The 26,961-nt window shown below is 55.1% G+C and overlaps 14 protein-coding genes across 14 annotated transcripts; 6 read left to right on the top strand and 8 right to left on the bottom strand.

Moving 5' to 3' along the window:
- Positions 1-1,040: 1,040 nt before the first annotated feature.
- Positions 1,041-1,505, bottom strand: KRP23_2069 (uncharacterized protein; the record flags this gene model as incomplete). Its single annotated transcript, XM_067886754.1, has 1 exon — positions 1,041-1,505. One exon carries the CDS (start codon positions 1,503-1,505, stop codon positions 1,041-1,043), a length of 465 nt encoding a protein of 154 aa, XP_067749407.1.
- Positions 1,506-1,825: 320 nt separating this feature from the next.
- KRP23_2068 (uncharacterized protein) lies at positions 1,826-2,788 on the bottom strand (the record flags this gene model as incomplete). The annotated part of the gene is made up of 1 exon (XM_067886753.1): positions 1,826-2,788. One exon carries the CDS (start codon positions 2,786-2,788, stop codon positions 1,826-1,828), a length of 963 nt encoding a protein of 320 aa, XP_067749406.1.
- A 2,400-nt stretch (positions 2,789-5,188) lies between these two features.
- On the bottom strand, positions 5,189-6,409 carry KRP23_2067 (uncharacterized protein; the record flags this gene model as incomplete). Its single annotated transcript, XM_067886752.1, has 5 exons — positions 5,189-5,509; positions 5,576-5,686; positions 5,775-5,852; positions 5,925-6,336; positions 6,405-6,409. The coding sequence occupies 5 exons, from the start codon at positions 6,407-6,409 to the stop codon at positions 5,189-5,191; spliced, it is 927 nt and encodes a 308-aa protein (XP_067749405.1).
- Positions 6,410-8,211: 1,802 nt separating this feature from the next.
- Positions 8,212-9,582, top strand: KRP23_2066 (uncharacterized protein; the record flags this gene model as incomplete). The annotated part of the gene is made up of 1 exon (XM_067886751.1): positions 8,212-9,582. The coding sequence occupies one exon, from the start codon at positions 8,212-8,214 to the stop codon at positions 9,580-9,582; it is 1,371 nt and encodes a 456-aa protein (XP_067749404.1).
- A 733-nt stretch (positions 9,583-10,315) lies between these two features.
- On the top strand, positions 10,316-11,020 carry KRP23_2065 (uncharacterized protein; the record flags this gene model as incomplete). Its single annotated transcript, XM_067886750.1, has 1 exon — positions 10,316-11,020. The coding sequence occupies one exon, from the start codon at positions 10,316-10,318 to the stop codon at positions 11,018-11,020; it is 705 nt and encodes a 234-aa protein (XP_067749403.1).
- Positions 11,021-11,417: 397 nt separating this feature from the next.
- KRP23_2064 (Nucleic acid dioxygenase ALKBH1) lies at positions 11,418-12,425 on the top strand (the record flags this gene model as incomplete). Its single annotated transcript, XM_067886749.1, has 2 exons — positions 11,418-11,686; positions 11,771-12,425. The coding sequence occupies 2 exons, from the start codon at positions 11,418-11,420 to the stop codon at positions 12,423-12,425; spliced, it is 924 nt and encodes a 307-aa protein (XP_067749402.1).
- Positions 12,426-12,794: 369 nt separating this feature from the next.
- Positions 12,795-13,640, top strand: KRP23_2063 (uncharacterized protein; the record flags this gene model as incomplete). Its single annotated transcript, XM_067886748.1, has 1 exon — positions 12,795-13,640. One exon carries the CDS (start codon positions 12,795-12,797, stop codon positions 13,638-13,640), a length of 846 nt encoding a protein of 281 aa, XP_067749401.1.
- A 292-nt stretch (positions 13,641-13,932) lies between these two features.
- Positions 13,933-14,577, bottom strand: KRP23_2062 (uncharacterized protein; the record flags this gene model as incomplete). The annotated part of the gene is made up of 1 exon (XM_067886747.1): positions 13,933-14,577. The coding sequence occupies one exon, from the start codon at positions 14,575-14,577 to the stop codon at positions 13,933-13,935; it is 645 nt and encodes a 214-aa protein (XP_067749400.1).
- Positions 14,578-17,039: 2,462 nt separating this feature from the next.
- On the top strand, positions 17,040-18,479 carry KRP23_2061 (Chromodomain-helicase-DNA-binding protein Mi-2-like protein; the record flags this gene model as incomplete). The annotated part of the gene is made up of 3 exons (XM_067886746.1): positions 17,040-17,234; positions 17,308-17,478; positions 17,550-18,479. 3 exons carry the CDS (start codon positions 17,040-17,042, stop codon positions 18,477-18,479), a joined length of 1,296 nt encoding a protein of 431 aa, XP_067749399.1.
- A 247-nt stretch (positions 18,480-18,726) lies between these two features.
- On the top strand, positions 18,727-20,109 carry KRP23_2060 (Tripartite motif-containing protein 66; the record flags this gene model as incomplete). The annotated part of the gene is made up of 3 exons (XM_067886745.1): positions 18,727-18,921; positions 18,994-19,161; positions 19,231-20,109. 3 exons carry the CDS (start codon positions 18,727-18,729, stop codon positions 20,107-20,109), a joined length of 1,242 nt encoding a protein of 413 aa, XP_067749398.1.
- Positions 20,110-20,677: 568 nt separating this feature from the next.
- On the bottom strand, positions 20,678-21,673 carry KRP23_2059 (Secreted RxLR effector protein 90; the record flags this gene model as incomplete). Its single annotated transcript, XM_067886741.1, has 1 exon — positions 20,678-21,673. The coding sequence occupies one exon, from the start codon at positions 21,671-21,673 to the stop codon at positions 20,678-20,680; it is 996 nt and encodes a 331-aa protein (XP_067749397.1).
- Positions 21,674-21,883: 210 nt separating this feature from the next.
- Positions 21,884-22,330, bottom strand: KRP23_2058 (Diaminohydroxyphosphoribosylamino-pyrimidine deaminase; the record flags this gene model as incomplete). The annotated part of the gene is made up of 1 exon (XM_067886740.1): positions 21,884-22,330. The coding sequence occupies one exon, from the start codon at positions 22,328-22,330 to the stop codon at positions 21,884-21,886; it is 447 nt and encodes a 148-aa protein (XP_067749396.1).
- A 242-nt stretch (positions 22,331-22,572) lies between these two features.
- On the bottom strand, positions 22,573-23,385 carry KRP23_2057 (putative 6-oxopurine nucleoside phosphorylase; the record flags this gene model as incomplete). Its single annotated transcript, XM_067886739.1, has 1 exon — positions 22,573-23,385. One exon carries the CDS (start codon positions 23,383-23,385, stop codon positions 22,573-22,575), a length of 813 nt encoding a protein of 270 aa, XP_067749395.1.
- Positions 23,386-23,641: 256 nt separating this feature from the next.
- On the bottom strand, positions 23,642-26,698 carry KRP23_2056 (Dynein axonemal heavy chain 17; the record flags this gene model as incomplete). The annotated part of the gene is made up of 1 exon (XM_067886738.1): positions 23,642-26,698. One exon carries the CDS (start codon positions 26,696-26,698, stop codon positions 23,642-23,644), a length of 3,057 nt encoding a protein of 1,018 aa, XP_067749394.1.
- Between the last annotated feature and the right edge of the window lie 263 nt (positions 26,699-26,961).

The following is a 26,961-nucleotide window of genomic DNA, read 5'->3' as shown; positions in this document are numbered from 1 at the left end:
AAAACGTTTAGCTCAAGATCTGAGACCGAGCTGATCTAGATCCGCGTACGAACGGATTGTGGGAAACGGACAGTCTGGCAACAGTCCTTGGGATAACAACCCAGTCACAGTCACCAAACTCGTCAACGGCGACAACACGAATTTCTTTTTTCCTGGCGGAGTTCTAAGCTGTAAGTATCAGCTTTACTCCGCAGTGCCGATCATACCCTGTTGACATCGGAATGGCAAACTCGTGCACTTGGATGTGCACATATCTCGTGTGAGTTTGGGCTGTTGCCGTCTTGGCCCGTCTTACGTTGATTTCCCCCTTAGTAACAGCTCTCGGTCGAAGTCGTCGTCATTTCTGCCGAGCCGGCAAAACCACTCGAGCCTCAAGGTGGTTGATAAAACTGTTAGTCGACTATATGCTGAAGCCAAATTGTTCAAAACGTTTATCAGCAGGTTCCCACGCATTACGACTTGTCATTTGATGTTCTCTTTGAAGCAAAGAGCATGTTTGATCGCTCGGGAATATTATTCTGCTGTTGGGTGTTGTGTCACTGCTTTGATCGACAACTAGCATTAGTTGCCGGACTCTCTTCATGCGAGCTCACTTCAGCATCAAAGTTAATTGGATTGAGGCGTAGTTGACACTATCGGCTGTCTCGGAACGGATCGCATCAATATGCTGCAGAAGTTGTCTGTTCGTAAATTCGGGTTGCTTTTCCACAGTCGTCACAAGCTTGTAGACGTCTTGTCGAAGTAGAGCCATAAGGTAAAGCTTTCTTGCTACTACAACACAAACAGAGTATGCCTTCGAAATGTCGGCGAGTTTTCGCCATTCCATGTCTGCCGCCAGACATCCTGATCTGTGCAAATATTTAGTCACTGGCAATGTTGCACCGCCCAAGCGACTTACAGGCACCAGTGGGGTATTGTATTTGTTTCGGGCAACTTCTGTCGGTTCCCTGCTAGTTTACAGAAGTCCACGCCCGACATCCTTCTTTTTCTGTATGTTAAAAATTCCACCTTCTCATGCTCTTCTCTCGTCACACGTCGCCTTACTTGGGCTGGTGCACGCGTCCCATGCGCGTGGGTTTCTGTCGTCGGCCCTCGAACGAACGTTTGGGCGCCTGGCGCTGGCGGAAGCTGTCCTTCTTCCGGAGGCCTTGCGGCCGCTCCTCGTCGTCGTTCACGGCGTGCTCGTGGAACTCCTCATGGTGCATGCGCTTCTGCTCCAGCACCTTGACGGTCTCGTGCAGATGCACTGAGTTCTCCACGTTGTGGATGAGCGCGTTGATGCGCTCCATCTCCTCCAGGTGGTGGCGCTCCTTGGCCGGCAGCTGGCACGAGCTCAGCGAGTCCGCGTGCTCAAACTCCTGCAGGAGCACGAAGCCGCTCTCGCCAGGCTCAGCTGCCACGGGCATGTTGAAGTGGAAGCGGTTGTTCTTGGGGCTCCAGCGCAGGCGCGGGATCGAGTCCAGGACCACCGAGTCGCTGTCGACCATCATGGACATCGTCGCCATCGTGCTGGAAAGAGGGGGGGGGGGGGCTTGCTTGGCTGCTTTGGGGGTTGCTGGCTTGTTGGGAAGTGAACACCGAGGTGCCGTACGCAGATCAAAGTGAAAAGACACGGCTGTCCGCTACTTCAACATGCGCGCCGATTGGTTGCATGTTTAGCTGCCTCGCCATAAAAGTGCGGTACTACAGTTTCCCTTGTTGAAACGGAACATTGTTCACAGAACTGAAAACACAGTATATCATATTATACAGTTAATTAGAGCCAATTAATGGGTTTAAGGAGCTATCTGGTATTCAAGGTATTACTTCTACAGATTCCGAGCTGCTACGATACTCTCTTATGACCATCACTCTGGAGTGATGGCAGTATCACCTGCTTCAACTTGCCTTGCGGCCGGAGCATCAGCGCGCTGTGCGAGACGCCGAGCGCTGGAGCTTGAGCCACGACGAACTCCGTCTTGGCGGCCACCTGGTGCCACCCACGCGCGGCCGCGAGCTTCGCGCCGCCTCCGATCGTGCGCTGCGACGTCTTGAGCTCTCGAACGGCTCTCTGGTCCTCTGTGGGCAACAGAACGGGGGCCTGCACTAGAGCTGAGACTTGTGCTGTATCTGCTACTGCTGTCAGAAAACAGGACACGCCACGGTGCGTCTGCATATCCGTGGACGAAGCTGTGGTCGATGGGCGCTCGTTGGCGTCTACGATGCCCAGTTGAGCCTGCATCTCCCGTCGGATCTCAAGCCAATCGTCCGGTTGCTGCGCACAGACGCTTCTCTGCTGAGCACGTGGCTTCCGCGCCTTCGCCTCCTTGAGCGATTTGAGCGATGAAGACTTTTCCAGAGGAGCTGCCTCGTAGACACCACCTAGGACACTGTACGGAGCAGGATGTTTCACGGGGGTCCAGAGACCTTGAGGTGCGCGACGCTGCTCGAGGAACGAATTCACCGCGCAGTAATTCTGAGCCAAGATGTGGTCGGGCGACGTGAGCACGTAGTTGGCGTCCAGTGTGTCGTTGGAGCTGAAGATCTCGACCGCTTTCGTCTGACTGCTGGAGTTGTTACGATCCAGGTCTTTCAGCATTTCGTTGGTCACGAAATGGTTGGGAAAACCTTGATTGCGGGCGGCACCGTGGCGATGGAACGCCTCACTGTCGCGGTGGAGCTTACCGATGCGAGTGCCGCTTACAGTGGGGTCGTCTGATTTCTTTTGCTGAGCACCTGCAGATAATTCTTCAGATTGTTGCTTCGTAAGGTAGTTCACTCGCCACACACTGTTAGAGACCCTAGACATTTGCTGCAATGAGATTGTTATCGTCCGAGACGCATTTGTAGGCAAGGCTCCCACAACAAACAGTCCATCTGCAGACAAGAATTGAATTTTCACGAACTGCTTCAAGCAGACTTCAACCCAGTCTCCTGGTTTGGGCTTCCTCCCGTCTGCGCGATCGAAGTCTTCTGGTCGGTTTAAGCTCGCGGTGTACTGCCACATACCTGACTCCTCTTCAGGTGAAAATGGGGTACCAATCGCAGTGGTATCAGCTGGGTTTGCATAGTTTTGAGCTTTCGTGCTTCCCTTCCAGGACGAAGAGGAGTCATTGCCGGATGTCGAAGATATATCCGCAGTCGCGTGTTTTGATACGAAGATGTTTGGTACAACCACTTCACGCCCGCCTTTAACAGCAGCACTTGCTGGGTCTGACTCAGCTCCGCGGATCAGTGGCATAAGCTCACGGAGTATGGCCTCACGCTTTGCTTTACCTTTTGAAGTCATCGTATCCAGGTCAGGGAAGGATGCAACATTTGACATTAATCTAATAGCTCGTCGACACCGTTTTGATGTTGCTTGCAGCGCTGAGTCATGTTCGGGGGCGTTCTTCGCGCTGATGAGGGTTGTGAATAAAGGCGGAATAGTTCCCAGGACTTCGCTTTCGTCTTTAAACTCAGGACTTGAAGTTTCAGGTCTACAATCCTGTTGCACCGATAGCTCCTCTTCAATTGTATACTGCCGAGCGGTTGCGATTAGAGCTACAAGGGCATACGGGGGGAGGTTGACAGTGTCCCTGATGGCTTCGGACGGAAAGTGTGGACTGTCGAGCTGTCTGATTGTTAAGGCTTCGGACAAAAGTACTTTCGGGAAACGGAACTCCAGGAAGGCAGCCAGGAGGACGATCACTTCAATTCGAGTCCGGCGAGGAAGAGCCAACACCTCACTGAGCCATATCATCGGCATCAAACGTGCGTTCGTATATTGTCTGGAGGGAGCAAAATGGCAGTGAGAGTTGTGCAAGGTGCACTCAGCATTGTGAAACGAAACGATAGCGTGAAGCCTTCTCAGATCAGGTGGATCGTTTGGTTGAGCAGATTTGTGAGCGATCTCAATCAAGCTTGCGACGCGGTTCAACTCAATGGCATCCTCCGTAGTGATCTCCGATTCTACCCACACGTCCGTGACAGAACCAAATTTGCTGTTGCCTGCCGCTGATCGCTTAGGTTGTGTGGTTAATCCAACAACAAATGCGTCGAGCTCCTCGATCGCTAGTTGTCTTTCCGTTGACGAAATGAAGTGACCATCCAGTATCCATACATTTGGTAGCAGCGCTACTACTTTTTTTCGATATTGGTCGAGAGTATTCCCTTTCAACAGGCCAGCGTTTCCCAACAAGCGCACTTCCAGCAAATGCACGTCCCGAATGCACACCAAGTCTTCAAAATTAACCCGATTTCGCTCAAGGTACAAGAAACCCAAAGCCCGAAACGATGCGAGCGCGTGGAGATCCTTCAGCAGGTTGTCATTGAGATCGATCCGCCAGAGCTTTCTCAACTCCATGATACCTTCGAGGTCTTTGATGTGATTATTATCCGCGTACAGAGATTGCAGACATTTGCATAGGTCGAGATGCTTGATACACTCGATATCTGCACTAGATAGGTGCAATGCCAAAAGATCCGGCAATGGTGCCTTGGCCCGCGCGCGGATCAACGCTGCGTCCGGAGATCTCATGCCAGGCGCTCAAAGACGAGGTATTTCTGAAAGTCGGCAAATGAAGCATTGCTTTATTTATCCGCCTTCGTGGGGAAGGAGTAAATACCTCACCTGGGGGTGCTGATCTACCTACGCCAGGGCAGGTGATTTTGTGGTGACGGTGATGAGGACTTTAAAAGACCTCCAGTCATGGCTTCAGAAGCGGCGAGGTCATTTTTCTTTATATGCAGTGAAGTTCACTACTAAGTGGTAAAGTTAAACGCGTCTACACTCTGTCCTTTGCGGGGTAAGATAGTCTGAGCTAGACGATGTGTTTTTCTCCTCGCTGGCTGGTTGCTGGTAGCTCGAGCTGCGACCATGTCTAAATCGGAATTGACAATCCGCTGCAATTGTTCAATCGATTGTTCAGTACCTGAAGCTTCACCTTCCGCCTGCTCAAGAACAGCTTTGGTTTGTTTTTTCTTCTTCTTGTCATGTTTGTCAATGCTTCCAAGAGGAAGAAGCTCATTCTGCTGGTTGGTTCTGAGGGCAAAGCTATGGCTCCACATTTCGTTGTAGTTGATGACAGGACCAGAGAAGCTCGTGGCTGCTGTCACATGCGGGGAAAATGCTGGTTGACTGTGTGCACGGATCATGGACGACAGTGCTGTGACCGCTGTCGGGGCGGTATTGGCACGTTGCTCATCCATTCTTCGGGTGGTCTCCCTTTCAGTGAGCTCCAAGCATCTCGACTTCCACTTGTTGCAACGTTTCTAAATGGCGGGTACCAATTAGCAAAACATCAGAAGAATGCATTGAGGACTGCGCATTTACCTGCGTAAGCTCATGCAGTTTTTGTAGATGCTGGTTGTCGTGGCGTAGGTCTTCGATGATCTTGTGTGTGTGGTCCTTCCATTCGTGCTCCTCTTTACTTACATCTTCTTTGAGTTTATCGATAGTTCGTGCAGCTGTAAGGTGCATCTTCTTTATGGTGGCCACTTCTCGCAACCGAAGATGACTTTCCTGCTCCAATATCTCATTCTCTACTTTCTGTGAGCAAATTGAACAAGCACCAAGTCAGAAGTAGCCACCACGATCGAAGAGGCCAAAGCGTACCATTCTCTGAAAATGTTTTGCTTGCTGTGTGAACCGATGCATCAAGTTGTCCACACCGATGCTTTGCAATTGTAATTCGTCCTTGAGCTTAGCGTTTGCCACCAGGGCGTTCTGCGCACAACAGACGCACGGAACATCAGAATCAACAATCGAATACAAGTAAGAATAACGTGCGCCGCTGACATGTACGCCGTCGTACTTTGCTCTCCTCCGACATAGCATTGAAGGCCTTCTTGAGGTAATCTGCATCAAGTTCTTGTAGAGCTTTTCGAAACGTCTGCAAAACGAGCGAGATAGGGTAAGCCCCACAAGAGTTTACAAGCAAAGCAAGTTATCGGCAGACTGTTACCTTTTCCAGTGCCATTTTGTGATTGAACATGTCAAGCCGCACTTTGTGGATTTCTTCCGCATGGGTTTTGTTTTCTTGCTCCATTTCTTGCATGAGCTGTTCCACGCGATCGCGTAGCTTGATGTTGGCTGCTTCCAGCACGTCGTAGGCCTCCACATGCAGCTCCAATTGACAAACTTGGCGTCGGAGTACGTCAATTTCATGTTCGGCTTGTTGTTTCTGCGTTATATGCTCATCTTCCAGCAACCGCAGTGTTTCCTGGTGCTTTTCAGCCTCCCGTTGTAATAAGTTTTCTATCGCGTTGATCTGGTCTTGTTTGCCCTTGTTGTCTCGTGTCATACGCTCGATGATCTTGGCTTCCTCTCGTAGTTGCGCCTCCGCCTCCTCCACACGCTTACGAAGTTCATCTGTGCTAATTAAACCAGGCAACGGAACGCCACAACGACAGTCAAGGTATCTAATGCCAGCAACTCGACGTACAACATGCAGACATTTACTCAGCGCTATAAAGGATATTCATTGGTGGCGATAGCAGCTTTCGTGCTCGCCGGCGCCTTCTTAGTTCTGTATCACGTTAGACACGTCCAAACACCGGGTGTCAATCAAATCGTTGCTCGAACAGCAAATGAAGGCGAGCAAGAGTAGGAGAGCATTAGGGTGTCGTACTTCTTCTTGGGGCCCATTGCTGGTGAAAATGCTCAAAGAGAAGTGCCTCATGCACAAGCTCCAAATAACCGGGCGTTTCGCAACTATTATATTGACAATTGTGTGCTTCGGTAGAAACCCGAAGCACATGCCTGCACAAGTTGTACAGGACAACTTCGTGTCTCGATTATTGAGATCGCGCCCCGCGTTGTTTAGGCGTCGGTGTTCGTCTCTAAGCCGATGGGCCCTGAACGACTAGTACATGTATTGGATTGCGATTGCTTTTCTACAGGCCGAAGTGTGAAAACAGCCACGACACGCAACTTCTACAGCTCACGTGTCCTGTGCCAAGAGCGATTGCGGCCTTCAAATATTTTCCTGCGATTGAAAGTGTTGCGGCATTCAACAACTTTCGTTTCGATGGACGACAAGGGGGCAAAGCTCACTGCAAGTTGCAGTGCGAATGCACCAGGTCGACTGGAGCTGCGAACCAAAAAAAAAAAACCGCGCGCTGGTACAGACAATCCTCTCGGTCGTGATATCCTGAGTAGTGATACCCTCCACGGAGAGATATGGGGAGGGCTCCCGATGACCGTCACCATACAAGCACGAGTCAAATATACCTCTACCCTCTAGTTACTGGTTTGTGATACAAAACACGTCATTATCACTATTCAAAGGTGCTTAACTATTGCTAAGGTCCATTTGGTGCAGGACGTCCGAAGAAGTCGAGCATCGACTTTTGCTGCTTGTGGCCTTGTCTACACGCAAGCTCCTCTCTAAATACTCGCTGCATCGTTCGAAGCCCGATAACGTCCCTTGAACGGACCCCCATCGCACCGGCGGTAACGAAAAGTTGTGCTATCCATTGAAGACGCTCCTTCAGCTCCTCTGTGGACAGGTTTTCGGGCGTTGGATAGGTTGAAGAAGTGCTTTCTTCTTCTTCGTCCTCGATACCGCCATCACCGACATCTTGACCGCACCCATTCTCGCGCTCTGAAGACTCGACCCGGCAGAAATCTTCGTCCGTTGGTTCATCCGCGAGGATGTTCTCGTCCGGTGGGTTCAGCAGCTCTTCAACCGACATCGGATTCGAGGGGTGGAGACGCGTCAGCATCTCTGCCAGCTCGTTCACGATGTCATCCTCCACGCCCGGCTCGGCGTACTCGCACGTGTAGTAGTCAAGCAAGCCAGTCTTCTTCCAGCAGTTACTGAAGACGCTGGGAAGCAGGGCGTTCCAGCTCTCGATGCTCCACAGTACTGCCTGCTGTACGTCGACGCTGTAGAGCTGTTAAGTTCAAATGTACCAATTTTACGGCACATTTCTGCCTTGTAATAACTCCAGCGAGTGATAATGTGGTGGTTCCCGACGCTATCACAAAGGAGAGGATTGTCTGTACTTTCGCCTGCAACGCTAAATATTCAACAACTGCCTCTCGACGCGATTATCCCGTGTACAGTGATCGACGGAAGTGTCTCCCCGGTCACCATCCGGCTCGCGTGCCCAGCTCAGACCAGTGCCCGCGACCGACTGGAGCTCGACATTCTGCGATCTGCTGGCTTGGTGTTCGAACGCGACTTTTATATCGGCGAAGTGCAGGAACACTCACTGCGTCGTTGATTAATAATCGACGATCGAACCATGCGTGCTCCGATGAAGTTGGCGCTCGTGATGGCCGTAGCCTCGGCTACCATTTCGTCCTCCGCAGCTTTCTCGTTCAGGGACTCGACTGTCGCCGGAGAAAGCGACACGGTCGGAGTCGTCATGCCTGCCGACGTGAACCTCGAGAATAAAGCGGTCAGCAAGAAGAAGGGGGTCGACACGACTTCGACCCCAGCTCCGACGTACTCGGACGACGCGGCCGTATCGGTGGAGCAGACGGACTCGACAGAGCAAACGACTACGGTCTCGAAGGCCGACACGACGCTGGAAAACACGGCGTTGACCAAGAAAGGGGTCGATACCGCCGCGACGCCAGCTCCTACGTTTTCCGACGACACCACCGAAAGCGTACAGCAAACGGACGTGACCCCGGCGCCGACCGACGATGCCTACACGGACACGTCGGTGCAGCAAACCGATTCCACGCCGGCCCCAGCGAAGACCCCGTGTCCGTCACTGCCAACGGCTACCCCGGCAGCAACTACGCCAACGGCTGAGGTTACTCCTGCGCCGACCACACCGGTGGCTGTCGAGACGCCTGCTCCGGCAGCTGAGGTGACGCCGGCTCCGAGTACTCCGACGGCTGAAGAGACGCCCGCTCCGGCAGCTGAGGTGACGCCTGCACCACCGGTTGAGGTTACCCCTGCACCGACCACACCGGTGGCTGTCGAGACGCCTGCTCCAGCAGCTGAGGTCACGCCAGCTCCGAGTACTCCGACTGCCGAGGTAACTCCTGCTCCGCCAACCACGACAAGTGAGGACACAGGTAGTGCGAAGACGCCGTGTCCGGCGCTACCTCAGGCTACGCCGGCCGCGACCGATTCAACGGATGAAATTACACAAACAGGATCCTCGACGGAGGAGGCCACCCCGGAGCCCACCACTCCGTCGAGCGACGAGGAAGTGACGACGTCTGAGACCGAGGATTCTAGTTCTACGGAGCAGAGCGGCGATGTGACTCCTGCACCGACCACTCCTTCCGGAGAAACCACGACAGGAAATGGCAAGACGCCGTGCACCGTTCCCCCTATCGCAGGTTCGTCATCATCATCGGCAACGCCCGCCCCCACTTCTATCAACGATGAAGGTGGCTCGTCGTCGACGAAGACGGGAAAGACCCCGTGTCCTTCGCTGCCACAGCCGAGTGACTCCAAGGGTAAAACGCCGTGTCCGTCTTTGCCGCAGCCTTCGGACTCGTCGGCGTCGTCGTCGCCAAGCGCCCCCGATAACGCCGTTCAGCAGCAGCAGAGCTCCGGCAACGCCGTCCAGGAAAAGAGCTCCACAGCTGCCGGTCGGGTCGCCCCTGCACTGGCAATGGTCGCTGTTTCGGCCGTCTACCTGCTCCTGTAGAGCTGATCTATTACCCGGCCGCAATCAACCAGAAGTCTCATGTCGTCCATGTGTATGCGTGATGTCCACACTGCAGACAGAAATGCAGTAGAGCTCGTCGATATAGGAAGAGGGACCGCCAACGCCCATTTTAAAGCTAATCAACCATTTTTGTCTCCTACAGCTCACGGGTCTCGAAGACCGGCCACCACGAAGGAGATTCAGACCTTGACCAGCCTCTTCGTCCCCATCCTGTTTTGATCCTGGCCCTCCAGGATATTACGGTATGTAGTGCCAACACTTTTGCGGCTCTCAGTTTTGACTGTGCACAGCAATTCACCGTCGTGGCATCGCCGAGAGATCAGCTCAGTCCGACGCGCACTTGAGGGCCTCAAGTTGAGGTGTTTCCGAGCAGCTCTCGCTCCGTTGAAGAATGGAGACCAAACTGTCATTTCGAGTTCAAAAGGTGGCGACTGCTAAGTCAGTCCAAGGAAGGCTCTATGAAAGCACCGCATCGTGTTGAGGCCTGAGCGCTCATGGTGTCAGCTTCACGACTAGCACGTTACCGCACAATTGCAGTTAGGTGTTAAATAGGACACCACCAGAACACCTGCCAGCTGCTTTCCCGCACCCAGGCCGCTTCGCCTCTGCTAGCTGCCCGACACGGGGATGGCGATGGCTGCCATTCTACAATCGCCCGTCGGTCAGCGGAGAGGACTCTTGACGCAGCTCAGCGACGTACCGAACAACCAACATGCGCGTGACGACCAACCTCGTGGTAGTCGCGGCGGTCTGCATGGCGTTCTGCAGCGTCAGCGCCGTGGACAGCAACTCCATCACCTTCGGCAACACGGACCTGTCGGCCGATGGCAACGCCGGCGTCGTGGCGTCGGACGCAGACACGGGCAAGACGCCATGCCCATCGCTCCCGCAGGCCACGAGCCCCGCCGGATCCACGATGGAAGCACCTGTAGCGACAGACGCCCCAGCAGCCACGGAAGCTCCAGCAGCTACGGAAGTCCCAGCCGCTACGGAAGCTCCAGCAGCTACGGAAGCGCCAGCACCTGTAGCCACCGAGGCCCCCGTCGCCACTACGGTAACTCCGGAAGCGGCGACGGCTGCACCGTCAGCTAAGACGCCGTGTCCGTCGCTTCCGCAGCCTTCATTCTCCAGCAGCTCGAGCGGCGAGACCAGCGAGACCAGCGACGACAGCACCAGCAAGTCTGGAAAGAGCCCATGTCCGTCGCTGCAGACGGCGTCCACCTCGTCGGATGGGTCGGTGTCGGCTCCGTGTCCTTCACTGAAGACTAAGACGGCGGCCCCGTGCCCGTCACTGTCGACGGCATCCAAGTCGTCCGACGGCGACACCGCTAGCGGTAGCAGCAGTGGTGCTGTCGAGGTAGCCGTTTCGAGCCTCACGGTGGTCGCCGTGATGGCCTCGGCCATGCTACTGCTCTAGACGCCTCAATGGGAATGCGTTTTGTTGGTGTGTTGGTGGTCGGGTGTTGCGTATGCGTGAATGGACCGAGGTGCTGCGAGTCAAGCGCTCTGCGATGTCTAGTAGGTATAACGAAGGAAGCGGCGCCGAGTAATATAAAGTCGATACGTTTATTGATCAGGTTGCCTCTGAGTTGTAAAAGCTTCACATCCATCGCGACAGGAATTGCGCGACTACAGAGTGGACTGTCAAGCGGCCAGGAAAGGCGGTGCAGACTCGAGCAGGTGATTCCTAGGCGCAGGCTGATCGCGGTGCCTTAAACCAGACGTATCGGTTATTGTTAAGTTTGTTTTAGAAACTGGTAGTGGTCGATAGCAATAGCAGCGTACATTTCTAAAGCATTCAATGTGATTCGGGCATGACGGCGGCGTACAAAGCGAGCGAAAAGCGCTGGAAGCGCGCCACGGATGAAGACTTGCAGCACGACGCGACGCTGCTTGACCCGCGCAGCCTCAGCGAGGATCAGCAGGCAAAGGTGCGATGCGTGGGCTCCTGGAAGTGGGGCCTCGAGGACGAGGAGCGGCCCGTGCTGGCCTTCGACGGCTTTGGCGCGTCGCACCGCGGCTTCTGCGTGATCCCTAATGCACTGGATGGCAAAATGCAGTTGCAATTCGCTCATGCCTGTCTGTACGTGAAGATGCGGAGCTTTTGGCGATGCATCACGAGGTGAGAGCTGACCAGGTATTGTCTTTTCGTCACCTGCTTTTGCAGGACCGAGTTTGCAGAGGAGCCGCATGTAACCAACATGCATCTGCAGAAACAGCAAGTGTCCGAGATTTGGCGCAAGGCGAGCGAGGCGCACCCGCAGAACCCGGCAGAGTCTCCGCTGCTCACGAAGCTCTGCTGGGCCGCCTCGGGATACCACTACGACTGGACCGCCCGGAGATATTATAAGGACAGCTTTTCCCCCGTGCCCGAGTTGCTGCAACAGCTCGGTGCGCGGTGTGCCTCAGCGTGCGGCATGGCGATGGCGGCTGAGGCTGTGATCGTCAACTACTACAAGCAGAAGTCGTCCATGGGCGGGCACCTGGACGACGTTGAGTACACAATGGACCACCCGGTGGTGTCACTCTCGCTCGGCTGCCGGTGTGTATTCCTTATGGGTGGGCACACGAAGGACGAGCCTCCGCTGGAGGTTCTCCTTCGAAGCGGAGACATTGCGATCATGGGCGGAGCATCGAGGACGTGTTATCACGGCGTGGCTCGCGTGCTGCCCACACCGTTCAGCGAGGAGTTCGACACGCTTCCGCAGAGCGACGACGACGAACGCGAGGAGTACGAAGCGGTTCGAACGTATTTGAGCACCCAGCGCATTAACATCAACGTGCGGCAGGTGTACCCGTCGGAGCCCGCCTCCACGGATTAACTGGGAATAGAGAGAGACCATTTCTCCTGCAGCGCGTCGTGCAGTCTTCAAAAAGAAATCGTTTTTTATATCACTAGATTCGTTTTTTTGGATACATTCTCCTGTGAGACTTAATGAGGTCGACAAATTCACAGCGAAAGTTTTGCCAAACCTGTAAACAAATATATTCTATGGCAAACTTTTTTTGTCAAAACCTTTGAAAAAAGATGCCATGCAGTTTATATATTTTCACAGGTTTTGCCACTCCTGGCGCGCGTCTCTCGTGCCGGAAACCACAGAGTCGTCCCTAGAGATGCAACGCATTCGCCATTTTCCGCCGTGGTGGTGGTGGTGGTGGTGGTGCTAGTTTGGAACGGGGAAGCCGGCAAAATGGACCAGCAAGCCCAGTCTGCCGACGAGACCGCGCGACTCGAGCGGCGACGCAAGCAGTGCCGCGTGAGCCAACGCCGCTACCGGGACAAGAAGGGCTCGACCGAGTACAACCTCAAGCTGGACGTCAACAGTCTGCGCGAGAGCGTGCAGTCGCTCCAAGGGCTGCGCGAGCTGCTGCAGACCAAGCTCTGGAGCTCCAAGCTCGCGCAAAACGCGGCGGTGCTCAAGGCCGTGGAGCAATACTACGTCGTGTTCGAGCAAGGGCTGCACAACCCGGAGGCCGGCGGCGAGAACGTGCGCAAGTGCTTCCAAATGCAGCTGGGCTTCCTCGGCGCCTTCCTGGACGACCGCGTGCAGTTCGGAGACACGCACGGACTCAAGGACGTGCTGGAGCAGTGGCACCGCTACACACAGTTCCACGCGTGGATCGAGACCGGCTTTGAGACGGCGGAGGTCTTTGGCTCCACGGACTCGCCGGTTGTTGTGGCGCAGGGCTCGCTCACTGTGCTCGTGAACCGCGTGACGCTCGAGAAAATATTCCCGCGCGCGCTGGACGACCCGGAGCTCGCACCACTCTTGATGGATCACGTGGTCGAGTACCGGACGACGACCACCTTTTCGTTCAATGAGCGCGCGCAGGTTGAGCGTCTGGACTGGGAGGTGGACTTCTTGGGTGGCATCAGCAGCTTGTTCGGCAGCGCCGTCGACGCGTCTCGCGTGCTGCAAGGTGCGCTGCTCACTGATGGCTCCAAACTGAGTGCCAACGTTGAGGACGACACGTCGGACGGACGGCGGCAGCTCAACATGGTGGAGCGCGAGTTGGCCTACGCCATGATAACCTAAAAGCTCTGCACGTTGCGCGAATTTGTGTAAGGTAGTGAGTAAAGTATGGATGTGATAAGGTCGTGGCTAGATGAGAAGGACACGGACGCTGGCTCAAGCAGCGTGCTTGTTGGGCAGCAAGCTCTCCTTCATAACTTACTAGCAAGTCGGTAAAAATAACGTGACAAGTGTTTAGCGGCATTCGGTTGACAGGAGGACACTTCTAGGTTTTGCCGAGTGTTGCTCGACTGCGACTCCAGCTAGAAGTTGGTAGACTACAAGCGTCGCTACCAAGACATGGATGTAGGCCAAGTCAATCCTGGACGAAGTCCAAGTCGTCCTCGCCCCCAGGGCACACCTGCCCGAGCTTGCAGCAGTCCGAAATGAGTGCGCGCTGCATGACGCGCGAGGTGGTATAGTTGCTACCCAGGCGGTTGTTGATCCCGGCGATGAAGTCGACGTCGAGGTCCTGGCGCTCCACTTGCGCGGACGCGTTGAACACGTACGTGGTGGAGGTCGGATACTCGATGTCGCGACTCAGCAGCACCTGCACCAGCTCCTCATTGGCGAGGATGTGCGGGAACATGTTCTCGATCGACGTGCGGTTCAGCCGTACTGCGAGTATGCTCTTGGCCACCACAATGGGCGCGTTCTCCGAGCCGTAGACCTCGGCCGACAGCATGCGTACCGACAAGTTGGCGTGGAACTGCGTGTACAAATGCCACTGGTCCAGTACGCCCGAGACACCGCGCGAATCGCCGAACTCCACGTCCGGGTCCATGAATGCCTTGACAAAGCCCACCTGCATGTCGAAGCACCTTTGTACGCGCTTGCCGCCCGCCTCTGGGTTGTGGAGTCCGTGCGAGAATACCGTGTAGTACTGTTCGGCGGCCTTCACGACGGCACCCTCGCGCGCTAGCCGGGAGTTCCAGATCTTAGTCTCCAGTAGCTCCCGCATGCCCTGCAGCCGCTGCACGTGCTCGCGCAGACTGTTGACGTCCAGCTTGAGGTTGTACAGTACGCGCCGAAATTATAGCCGCACCGGACAAGCGGAGCTCTTGCGCCGGGAACTGAGAACTTCCTGCAAACTGACGGCTCCGAGGCCGTCGTAAAGAAATAGAAAACTTATGCAGCAAGCGAAGTTGAAAAAGACCAAGATGGCTTGGAGCCAGGAGGCAAAATCTGGTTTCAGGTCGGGTCAGAAGTATAGCCGCACTTGGAAGCTCTACATGCTAACGGCTCTAGTAACCTGTCTTGGCTCGTTTTAACAGCCGCGTCGCTTCCAGACGCTTCGGGACGCTTCGCACTAACTTCTTAACATACGCAGGGTCAATGCGAGACCATTCCAACGTGATCTGTCTGATCAAGTCGGCAGGCTTGTCAAATTGGAGCCCGTTGGCGTGCACCCGGCGAGCCAGGAGCCCCCACACGTTCTCTATGATGTTCAGATTGGGGCTCGTGGCAGGCCACGGCAGCGTTTCGATGTTATGGGTGGCTAGGAATCCCTTGGTGAGCCTCGAGGCATGTACGGACGCGTTATCCTGCTGGAAAATTGGGGTCAAATTGCCCAATTTTGACCCCAGTTCTCGAAGGCAAGGAAGCATGCTGGAGGTCAGCGTCTCGGTGTACTTGACAGAGTTCTGCTTCCCCTTCAGGAAGAGCAGCTCGGTTTCGCCATGCCAGCTCACCCCCGCCCAAATCATGACGCTTCCGCCACCGTTGACCCGCTTCGACATGAGTTTGGGTTCTGCTCGCAAGTCGTGCCAGTAGAATCTAAACCCATCCAGGCCATCTAAGTTGAACTTCTTCTCATCCGTGAACAGCACGCGTCTCCAAAAGACCCTTTTACCGGCGTAACGCTCCGCAAAGCGACCCTAGCCTTCTTATGATGCGGCTTGATGGCAGGGGTGAGTTTTCTCTTCGCGTACGTGACGTAGCGGTTGCTACGCAGTACGCGGAGTACCGTAGACTTGCTTGGTTTCGATGGTAGCAGTCCTGCGATCTCTTGGGCGGACAGGTTTCGGACAATTGCCAGTCGAATGACGCGCCTGGCCTCCCGGCCAACTATTTTCGGCCTTCTTCCTGTCCTCTTCGTCACCGACGACGCCTTCCCGCGCTTCAAGTAGTTCCTCATAGCCTTCTCGTCGCGCCTGATGAGCCTCCCGATCTCTCGGTTGCTTTTGCCGCCTCTGAAGTGTGCGTTTATCTTCATGCACTCCTCCTCGGTTAGCTGCTTGCCTCGTGGCATCGTTTCCAGCTTCCTCACGAATCCAAGAACAGATTCTAAAAGGTCTTTCACAAAGCTGTCCACAGGTCTCATTTATTACGTTTAATAGCCCTTCAATTTTGTTTATTACTCCACTGAACTTTATAATACCAAGTGCGGCTATACTTCTGACTCGACCTGAAACCAGATTTTGCCTCCTGGCTCCAAGCCATCTTGGTCTTTTTCAACTTCGCTTGCTGCATAAGTTTTCTATTCCTTTACGACGGCCTCGGAGCCGTCAGTTTGCAGGAAGTTCTCAGTTCCCGGCGCAAGAGCTCCGCTTGTCCGGTGCGGCTATAATTTCGGCGCGTACTGTACTCGGCCGATACCTTTTTGTCGCGATAGCGGCGTTGGCTCACGCGGCACTGCTTGCGGCGCCGCTCCCGACGTTGCTTCGCCTCCTCGTCGGGCGTGGCAGCTTGGAGCTTGTCCTCCATCTGGAGCGGTGCGGCCATTACCGTTGCACAGTACTGGAACGTCGCCATGGCCTCCAAGCTCGAGTGTGCAGCTGCCGGGGTGCTGCGCGGAAACAATGAACTCCGAGAAAGGCCAAGCAGCGGCTGGGCAGAGTGCGGAAACGAGAGCGACGACGTCCGGAACGATCCGCTCGCGGGGATAACTTGCATGCTCGAAGTGAGTTGTCGGATTTCGCCTGGCTCAAAGGCACGCGCGGAAACAGCAGCGGTTGGTCGAAGGCTGCAATTGTTGCAGTGCACTCGCTTCGGGACTAGCATCGAGCTCGTTATTAATAGGGCCGGGCGCCCGGGGTTTCGCGCTCCGGCGTGGATATTTATTCACCGTTTATCAGAACCTTCGACACGGCGGGGTGTGGTGTCGAATCGATTTGCAGTGAGACTCCAGCGGACACCTGCAAGTTGCAAGGCGGCGAATTCCACGCCAAAAAGCCGTAAAAGCTGCAGTGCGTTACGTAACCAATATTTGAACTGCTGCCTGCGAGGCAAAGACCGTTGGCTCGTGGGCCACGAGCTGTGGGCCACGGGCAATGGAATCGCCTGTCGACATCACATTGAAACTGTGAATCCTTCGCTGCAATCTTCATGACAATACCGTTGTTTTCCGAGCGTCTCTGACTGATGGGACTAAAAATAGTGGTTTAAGAGACCAAAAGCGACCAAAATAGTAATACAGTTGCGATGGTGCGGGATGACGCTGGGCGAGCCGAGATCCCGCCGATGCTGTCGGAGGAGCAGCGCCACGCGTTGGCGTACACGCCGCGTTGTCGCCAGCGCTGGGGCGAACGACAGACCGAGGGCGCCGCGCATCTGTTGGCGCCGGAAGACGTGCAAGAGTTTCTGACGCAATTCGCGTGGCTCAAAGAGACGGAAGTGGTCCGTTCGGCTGCAAATGTGCACGTTGCGATGCAAAAAAGGCTAACCACTTTTGCGGCATGGTGCAACGCAGGCGCTCCAGTGTCTTTTTGACGGCGAGTTCAACCTGTCCAAGGCCGTGCAGCTGCTACTTGCGGCTCGTAGGGAGCGACACAAAACGCAGCGCGATCGGAACGAGCGACTGCAGCCAGAAGCCTTTAAAGCCGCAGTCGAGACACATGGCAAGAAGTTCCACCGCGTGCAGGTGCGTGCTGCACGCAAATGTGCTGCAAACGCCCGGAAAACATCACATTTGGCCATTTTCATGTTTGGTAGCAAGCACTTGGGCAGAAAGTGATCACACAAGAAGTGGTAAGTAAGTATTACTTGTGGAAACGCACGACGGAATTTAAGGAGTGGAGGCAACGCCAAACTGTCAAGAAGACAAGGCAGAAAAAGAAGGAGGCGGAACTTCTGCGCCAATGGGGCGAGGAGGACGAGGCCGATTCGGAAACGCAGGCCTTCCTGAGCTATCACAACGAGCACTGTGAGCTGTGCGCCACTGGAGGCAAATTGCTCTGCTGCGACGGCTGTGCGCGTGCCTACCACTTCAGCTGCGTCCAGCCCCCGATCACGAAAGTGCCCAGCAAAGACGAAGACTGGTTCTGCCAGTATTGCCAGGAGGCGTTCGGTGGACCAAAGCCCAAGATGGTGCCGAGTGATGACAACGGGTACTGCCAGATGTGCGTTCCTTTCCCTGGTGTCCCGCGCATGTTGATAGAATCCATGACAGACGGGAGCAGCCAGGAGGACAGTGACGAACTAGAGCAAAACTCGGACGAGGATGCGGCCTCTAGCGACGAAATGGCCAGCGAGCACGACGGCGACTTGTCCGATTTCCCAAGTACGGACGAGGTGACCTCGAACGCCGGTAACTCCGGAAGCCTCACAGACAATGAGTCTGATAGTACCAGCGTCAAAATTCCGTCGGCTTCACCTCGAGCCGACAGCAGCAACCCGGGACGAAAGTCTACCCCAGCAGTGGACGTTGCTGCTCAGTACCAGACGTCAGAAACAGAAGTGGAATCCAGTAGTGGGTTATTGCAAGTAGCGACAACCACGCCGATGGGCCGCCCTGTTGAGTCGTCTCCTGCTGGGGCAAGACGAGAGCCGCCCGAACAACCGGAAAGGTCCGGGTCCGGTAGAAAGCGTCAGCGGAAGACTCTCGCGCCACGCCGTATTCCTCCGTCTCGATTCGACAGCTGAGCAAAGTTGACCGTGGTAGCTTTTGTTTTTCGTAAATGGGTTTTATCCATCTAAGTCTTATGCAAACAAGGTTTCAACGTGCCCATGTGTGCTGGAACACGAGTTGTCATCGATTGACGAGCAATTCTACGATTATCCGTTTTTCAGGCTAGAAAACAGGTGCGACAGCGTACTCATTTCTCAACGGGATAAGCAGCCACCCAACCCAGCTAAGAAAAAATCAGCGCAACGGCGTATCAATCGCGAAATGGCGGGAGACGCCAATGTCCGCGCGGAGATCCCGGCGCTGCTGTCTGTCGAGGACCAACAGCGCAATAAGACGCACCTCGAGCCTCAGTACCAGCAGCGGTGGGGCTGGCGCGACGGTGGACGACCAAAACTCTCCCCCAATGAGGTCGCGGAATTCGTCCAAACGTATGCTTGGCCGAAAGAGACAGAGATGGTAAAAAGAGATGCTTTGCACTGCAAGTGCGTTGCAAATTGTGTTGCTCATTAGGTTCTGTCGTGTACTTAGGCGCTGCAAAGTTTGTTCAAGGGGGACTATGACGTGCCTCGAGCAGTGGACATCATTCATGAAGCTCGTCGGGAGAAAACACTGAAACGAGAAGAGGCGGAACGGATCCACAAATGTATATTCGAGAGAGCCATGGATCGACATAGCAAAAAGCTCCATCTCGTCAAGGTAATTAGGATCACGTTCGGGACTTTAAACAGTAGGTCGTGGCTCACTCGTTCTATTGTGAATGAACAGCGACGGATGGGTCGAACGATGACAACTAGAGAGGTGGTGAGCAAATTTTACTTGTGGAAGAAGACGCCCGAGTATGAACAGTGGCATGAACGTCAACGGGAGAAGAAGAGAAAGCGAGAAGCTAAGCGGCTCGCTCACCTCCGCCCCGCTGCAGACCAGCACAACGAGTACTGTGAAACCTGCGTAAAGGGTGGCAAGCTACTGTGTTGCGACGGCTGCGAGCGAGCGTACCACCTCAACTGTGTGCGACCTGCTCTGTTAGATGTTCCTGACGGTGACTGGTTCTGCTCATGTTGTCGAGATGCAGCCCCTAAGACACCGCTAGCCAAACAGCGCAACATTGTGAACGTTCCGAGCCCAGGTTCCTCAAGATCTCCTTCTAGACCAAAGACAAGGCCAGATGGCAGCAATCTGAAGGGACAGAGCAACTTACTAGCAACCAGCCAAGCTTGTGATGTCGAGAAGAAGACGGTGGTAAAAAATCTGGCGACCAAGAAGAGTGCACCGGCGGCAAGCATCAAGCCCAACAAAATATCTGACCATCTCAGCACCGACGACTTGAGTCCAAATGATGCCATCAGTGATATCACGACCGAGTCGGATTCCGACGGTGGTGCTGCTAAAGTGTTCCAAGCGCTTTCGCCGAAATATGTGGTCATGAGGCCTTTACAAAAGCGGAAGCAGCAGTACGTTGAAGTAAGTATCGGTCGGTCTCGCTACGCTTCGCCGTTGCGCTCCCTGGAATACCTGAGCAACCCTCCTGAAGCTCTCCGCAAAGGAGTAATGCCTCTGCAACTGGAGTCTGCCTCTTCTAGTCGGAAACGCAGGTGTCGTGTCGACGCGAAAAGCAGCACCGTGCAGTCCGCCGCTATTCGCTAAAAAAAAAAGTCTGCTAATGAAGCCTGCAGTCTGTTGGAGTCACGCATGATACCTGGGGGTGACAAGCCTGCGAGCGCCAGCATTGCAAGCATTACTGTAGTTTGGCATCGCACTCATTTTAATTGAGCATTTCCAGTGGAAGAAGTATGCAACTCAAAAATTCCCTGTATTTCAAGTGGAATTTCGTTTGGCATGATCTACAGCATGGGTAGATAAACCGGAAGGGGCGATGTGTTGGTCGAAGCCACATTACCGTGAGTCGCAACACGTGACTATATGGTCAACGCCGTCAATTGAACCATCGTAGATGCTGATCGAGATGGCCCCCATCAAAGCGTTTGTCGTTATGGACTGACTCCAAGTGCGATACGTTTCAACCAACTAGCTACTACTACTACTTCGTACAAGGACAGTTGCAAGTCAACGTGAGCTATGACGAAGGTTCTAATGGTTATGCGGGTGTTCAACATTTCTCGAGTATAGTCGATTGTCGGAGCTACATGAACATGAACGAAGGGCTACAGGAAGGCACACACCAAGTGACAGCAAGATCATTGACTCGGTGTCATCAACCGCGACGATTAAAGCTTCCACCGAAGGCGTTGTTGTCGCCAGCGCCCGGCGCCCCACCGCCGAGGCCAAATTGACCTCTAGCACCACCTGCGAATCCGTTAACGCCGCCAGCCTGACCGAAGTTCCCCATCGCACCTTGGCCGCCGACCCCACCAAACGCATCGCCACCCTGCGGACCGAAACCCATTTGCTGACCGCCGCCCAGACCATTGCCGTTGAAGCCGCCGGTTCCTGCACCACCAGCACCAGCGCCACCGAGCACGCCACCACCAATACCGCCCATGCGATTTCCACCAAAGCCTGCACCCAGACCGCCCATTTGATTTCCGCCAAAGCCGCCGCCGTTCGAGGGGAGCCCGCCACCACCACCCGGACCGAAGCCAGCACTGAAGCCGTTGTTGTTGCCTGCGATACCAGCTGAGGTCGGAATCCCAGCTCCACCAACTCCGCCATTTTGCACAGGTGCTGCAGCTGCTCCGGGTTGCTCCGCTCCAGTGGCATCAGCATTGGCAAAGCTCGTCGGTGCTGGCGTGACCCTGGCTCTACCGGTCACCGTAGCTGCAGGAGTTGCCGCTGGGCGTCCGCGCACAGTCGTCGGGGCAGGTGTCACAGCTCCGCCAGGTCCGCCAGGGCCGCTAGGGCTACCAGGTCCACCAGGTCCACCAGGACCACCGCCAGGTGCAACGACGCTGCCAGGGCCTGCGACGTTGGTCGATGAGCCGACGACGGCAGTGTTGGAGCTAGCAACTACCGTGGACGGAACGCTCACGGGGACGGGGATGAACTGCGGTACTTCCACAGGGACCGGAACGGCGATCTTCTTGACTTTCTTGACATGGTGATGCACCTTTCTGTGCTCGTCGGCGTCTTCGGTCGTTGGCGTATCTGCGTTTAGTCTAAGACCACGAAGCGTAGGTGTAGTTTGCGCTGCATCCGAGGTGACAAAGAGACCCAGTGCAAGGATGGCAGCGAATGCTGTGGCACTCTTCATAGTTGCGTTGGTGGGTTAGAAGAAGCTAGTAGTAGTCGGGTGCTTTGAAGCGCGCAGAATGAGGACTACGAGCTGATGATTTAGCTTCCAACCTTGTTAGTCGCGTTCTGAAGGAGGGAAATGTGAAAGAGGGACTATGATTCAGCTTTCCATCCTGTTGATGGAGAAGTGCTGGTAGATCACTCCAACCATCAATTTAGTATCCCACGTCTAGAAGACGAGGTTGAGATGGGCGTTGGGGGCAAGGCAGTCAGCCTCGAGTCCCTTGAGCAGCTTAACGTCCACGCCCGCGTCTTGGAGCAGCTTGACCCCCTCGCACACCACGAACGTCTTGGGCTCCATGACCCCGATCACGACCCGTGCCACCCCCGCGCGGAGGCAACTCTGCACACACGGGACGTTACCCGATACGCGCGTGCTGCACGGCTCCATGGTCGTGTACACGGTGGCCCCCTGCGCCTCGAAGCCCAATTTGTGCAGCGCCACCTGCTCCGCGTGCGTGTTGCCCGGCAGCTCGCGCGAAAAGCCGGAGCTCAGCACGCGGCCGTCGCGCGCCACGACGCATCCCACGCAGTAGGCGTTTTCGGACGGCTGCGAGCGGTGCGCCTCCGCGATGGCCAGGCGCATGAACGCTACATCCGACTCGTCCTGTGCCATCTTGATGAAGCAATTACAAATGTTACAGTTGAAGGCAAATGTCACGGTTTCTATTTGGAAAAAATTCAGGAAATGTTTCCTTAGCAAAGATAAAAGCGAAATTCCCGGATTGACAAAGGTAAGAATACTTGATATTTAGGTTGGTATGTGTCGGGGGCTCGAGCGTGCTATCAGACTGGACCGAGCTGCCGACGTGTGTGCAAGCAACGCTAAAGTCTTGGGGCTTGCTTTTTTCCTCGACTTCAAGGCGAGGAGGCAAACGCCGCCAGCACCTTCTTGCCGGCCAGCTCATCCAGCACGTGGACGACGGCACGCTCCATCTCGTCGGCGTTGGCCTTCTGCGTGGCCTTGAAGGCCTCGAGCGTGAGCGGTGCGCCGATGCCGTTGGCCAGGTTGTCCACGATGGAGAACATGGCGAAGGGCACGTGCAGCTCGTTGAGCAGCTCGGCCTCGTTGGCGCCCGTCATACCGATGAGCTGGCCGAACTGCGCGAAGAAGCGCACCTCGGACTTGGTCTCGAAGCGCGGACCCGCCGTCTGCACGTACACGCCGCCGTCGTGCGGGCCAAAGCCGCCAGCCGTCAGGGCCTGCACTACTGCGTCCTTGAGCTTGGTGTTGAGCTCGGGCACCACGTGGGCGTCGTAGTCCTGGGACAGGTGCAGGATATCAAAGGGGCTGAAGAAGTCCTCGGGCACCACGAAGCGGCCGACGCCGATATCGGCGGTCATGGAGCCCACCGAGTAGATGCCCACCACGGCCTCGCAGCGCAGTACCTGGAGTGCGCGCGCGATGGCGCGGAAGTTGATTTTACGCGGCTGACGGTACTCGCCGTCCGGGTCTGCGTGGTGGCGCTGCACGAACACGAGCTGGAGCGTCGGCGCCTCGCTGACTGGTGGCTCGTCGCCCTGCGCGCGCGGCGCCCACGTGCCGACGTGGCACACGACGTTGCCGAACTCGGTGTCCACGACCTGCTCCACGAGGTTGGACGAGAAGGACTTGGCGTGAAAGAGGCTGGAGCCGCCGATCACGCCCAGTACGTGCGTGTTCGGAATCATTGGCTTCGGTCAGGAATGAAAGTGACAGCATGTATGGCTTGAAAAGGAGATGGCTGCTACCACAAGACGAGGCTTCCGCCACCGACCGATGTTAAACGAGCTCGAGCTATTAGCGAATCAGTGACGACTCAGGTACATTTCCTGCCCCCGTCCGGACGAGACATCGTAATCTGCGTGATGCCGCCCGGGACTAAACGATCACTGGACAAAGGCAACATGAATGGGAATGGTTTGCTTTATCGACTGCAACGGGATTTCATGCTGTGTCATGCTCGCTCTCACGCACCTCCAATTCGTCCTCGAACTGGTCGGACGCGTAGCTCATGACGGTGCCAGGGCGCGACTCCGGCACCGCCATCTCCTCTGACAGATCCGCTGCGGCTTCTGCTTGGTCGCCCCCTGTTTCGTTTCCAGCGTCAATGCTGTCGGGTTCCACCTCGTCGGTCTCTGTGATAGTCTCAACGCGCTGCTGCTTCTCGACACGCACGCGGTCCACCTTGTGACGAGCCTGTTTCTGCCGCGCCGCACACTGGATCCGCAACGCCGATGCCTCCATGTTTTCAATCTGCTCCTTTTGAGCCCGAACGTGATTGACCTTCCCTCGAGCTTGTTGTTGTCGAGCAGCACACTGAATCCTCAGTACCGACGCCTCCAAGCGCTTCTCGTCCGTATCGGGCGATTGCGCAGGTTCCTCAGTAGCTGGTTCATCGTGCTCTGGTGATAGGTCACTCTCTGAGTCCTGAAGCAGCAGATCCAGCGCATTTACTTGCTGTTCACCGCTGTCATCCGGAACCGAAGACCCTTCTGGCCAACTATTCTCCTCTGCTGCTTCGGGCGTATGATTCTCTACAGGCGGCGGTGGTGTTGGTGGGGCGGCCTTCCGCTCGTCCGCGCACATCATCCGGTCTAACTGACGCAGCATGAGATCGCAAAGAGCACGGTACTGTCCGCTCTGGAATGCCACCAACGTTTCCTCGCCAAAATCCTGGCGCAAATCCTCCGTGTCCACAGACATTTGCGACTCCACGGAGCTCATAGGCTCGTAGATTTTGATCATCAAACGACGTTGGTCATCAGTATCCTCGGCTGATTCACCCTCCGCTTCTTCTTGCTGTTGAGACCGCTCCTGATCCTGTTGGAGAAAGAAAGACACGAAGTAAACCACACCTCGATAGGTCCATGGACTGGTACGTAGCAGTGCGTTGCTTTCTCCACCGCTGTGTAAGCTGCTGACGGTAAATTTGTTTTTCCTGCCACTTGCTGCAGGGCTCTCGCCTCGGTGCGATGAAGAGCGCGAGCTACCACATGGAGTGCTCATAACAGGCTGGTTCTCGTTGATAAAGAGGACTTCAGCGTTACCGATGCGCACACGTTTCCCACTCCGAGATCTCGATAACGGAGGTAAAAGTGTTTCGTTGTCTTCCCTGGGCTGACATGAAGTAGGGCTGCTCTTCCTAAACTCCGGGCTTGCTGCAGCGTCAACTTCCAGCTCTGAAAGGAGCACAAGACGATCTTCATCACCAGCAGCATCAACGCCGCTACTTGTTTGCAAACCTAGACGTTCGTAGTCTTGCTGTTGCGCTGCACGCAGAGCTGAAAATACCCAAGCGCACAGGCTACTAGCAGCACTGGAGAATTGCGCTAGGAAATTTGGCTGAAAGTGTTCATTCTGCAAAAACGGCACAAGAGCCTTCCACTTGAAAGCTGGGACACCAGTCACGTCAAAGCCTTGAACCCGCTGAATCATCCTTTTGCCGTGGCGGAGCATTTTCTGACATGAACGCCAGGACAGATCTTTTGGAAGTTGGTCCGCTGGGCTAAGCAGGATAAGTACGCTGGCAGCCACAAGTGTCACCATATGATGCGGAGGTGCATTGAGAGCTCCCAGTGCCTCAAAATCAGCAGCGTTGGCTGAGAAATCTTCTCCACTCCACCATGCGCGGAGAATTTCGCTGCGATTGTTGTCACCATGCGCGTAATTTTCTTCTTCGCCTCCACTTACATGTACGTTCTCTATGAGCTCTCGAAGTGTCTTTGGCGGCGACTGGGGCAATGACGGCAGCACCCCCTTCCTCTTCATCATCTTCGACGAATCCATGACATACGTCGGCCCAGATAGTGATTCTAGGGGCATAGACAACATTTCTAGCTGTTTTTCTGCTCGTTTTTGCCAAGACAACTTCTGCTGCTCCTCCCGTTTGTGAAGCGAGGATGAGGACGGAGAGCTACTGTCATAAACTGATCGAGAAGGCGAAGCCGGTTGCAATGTTGGTGCGTTCTGCAGATTAACGAGACACCAGACTAGATATCTTTCAGCATCCGCAGCTCGCTGGCCAGGATCATCCTTGCTTGAGAACAGCCGCAAGCTTCGCCAAGGCTGCTCGTGCAACCCTCGAAAGTCACGCTCTGGGATTGGTGCAGGCATCATGAAGGGATTCTGCTTCATATTGGTCGGATTCACGCCTAAAACCGCTCCCAGCGTTTTGATAGTGCTCAGAAAGTTCAGATCCGACATCATCTTGACGCAGTAATTGTGGTTCTCAAATCGAAACGGGACTAGCGGAACCATCGGCGCCAGTCGTACACGCAATTCATGCCATCGCAAGATACTTTCCACCACAGCAACGCCTACATCGCGCAATTGCAGCAACAAATGCAGCACCTCGGTTCCCTTGGAGACATCAAATATCGGTTGCTTCGGAGGAAGATGCGGTTGAAGCAACGACTGGGGTGGGGTGGCTGCCTTGATCAGGGTGTGCAGCTTGGCCAGCAATCCCTCGCGCAGCATTGTGTTTTTCAGCAACGTGCGCTCCTCGTCAGTTTGTGCCGAGCCTACTTCTGCGATCCCGCGGGTGGTGGCGGTGGTTGTCGTGTTGGAAAAACTAGTGGATCGAAGAAAGCTCCCTCCTCTCAGACCGAAAGTTTTCGTAGGAGACTTGGTAGCCCCGACGTCGTTACTTGTATCGGCAAAACTCTGGAGCTCTTGCCTTTGGCGAAGATCTTCAGCATAAGCCAACGTTTGCATGTAATCCTTGCTGTTAGCTTGCAACAAATACTCGGCGGGGGAGGATGTATTCCACCCCATTTCACGCCATTTCTGCTCGTTCGGGAGATTGAAGGCCCAATTATCACTCTGCTGGCGAGCGAATTTCTGCTGTCGACCTTCCTGAGTCTTGTGCAACGGGGTAATTTGACTTGGGTAGGACCCGGGGCCACTTGGAAACAGCGCCTGACGGACGACCGTGGATGGAGAATTAAGTGGGTAGTCAGGAACCTTGTTCCTCTTGCCGCCTCGTTTTCGAGGAAGCTCCATGAGTGGCTTGAGCGTTGGCGGTGGTGTGACCAACCGTACGCTACGAGAAGAATCGGGTAGCAGCAGTTCTTCTAAGAAAGCGTCGTCTAGTCCTGGCTGACAGGGCCACTGCATCCACTGGGTTTCGTCAGCGAGTGGAAATCACACGCGCCACTCTGTCTCGCCGGTGCGTTACCGGCTGAAGCAAGAGGCAGCAGCACGGCGAACTAGGAACCCCTTCCAAGCGCAACACAGTGGGTGCTGCAGCAGATAGCTTCCTTCCC

Source organism: Phytophthora ramorum, assembly GCF_020800215.1.
Source record: "Phytophthora ramorum isolate Pr-102 chromosome Unknown Phyram_PR-102_s0002, whole genome shotgun sequence".
Lineage (NCBI taxonomy): Eukaryota > Oomycota > Peronosporomycetes > Peronosporales > Peronosporaceae > Phytophthora > Phytophthora ramorum.
Note: the sequence above shows the minus strand (reverse complement) of the source record. Positions and strands in the feature narration are given on the sequence as shown.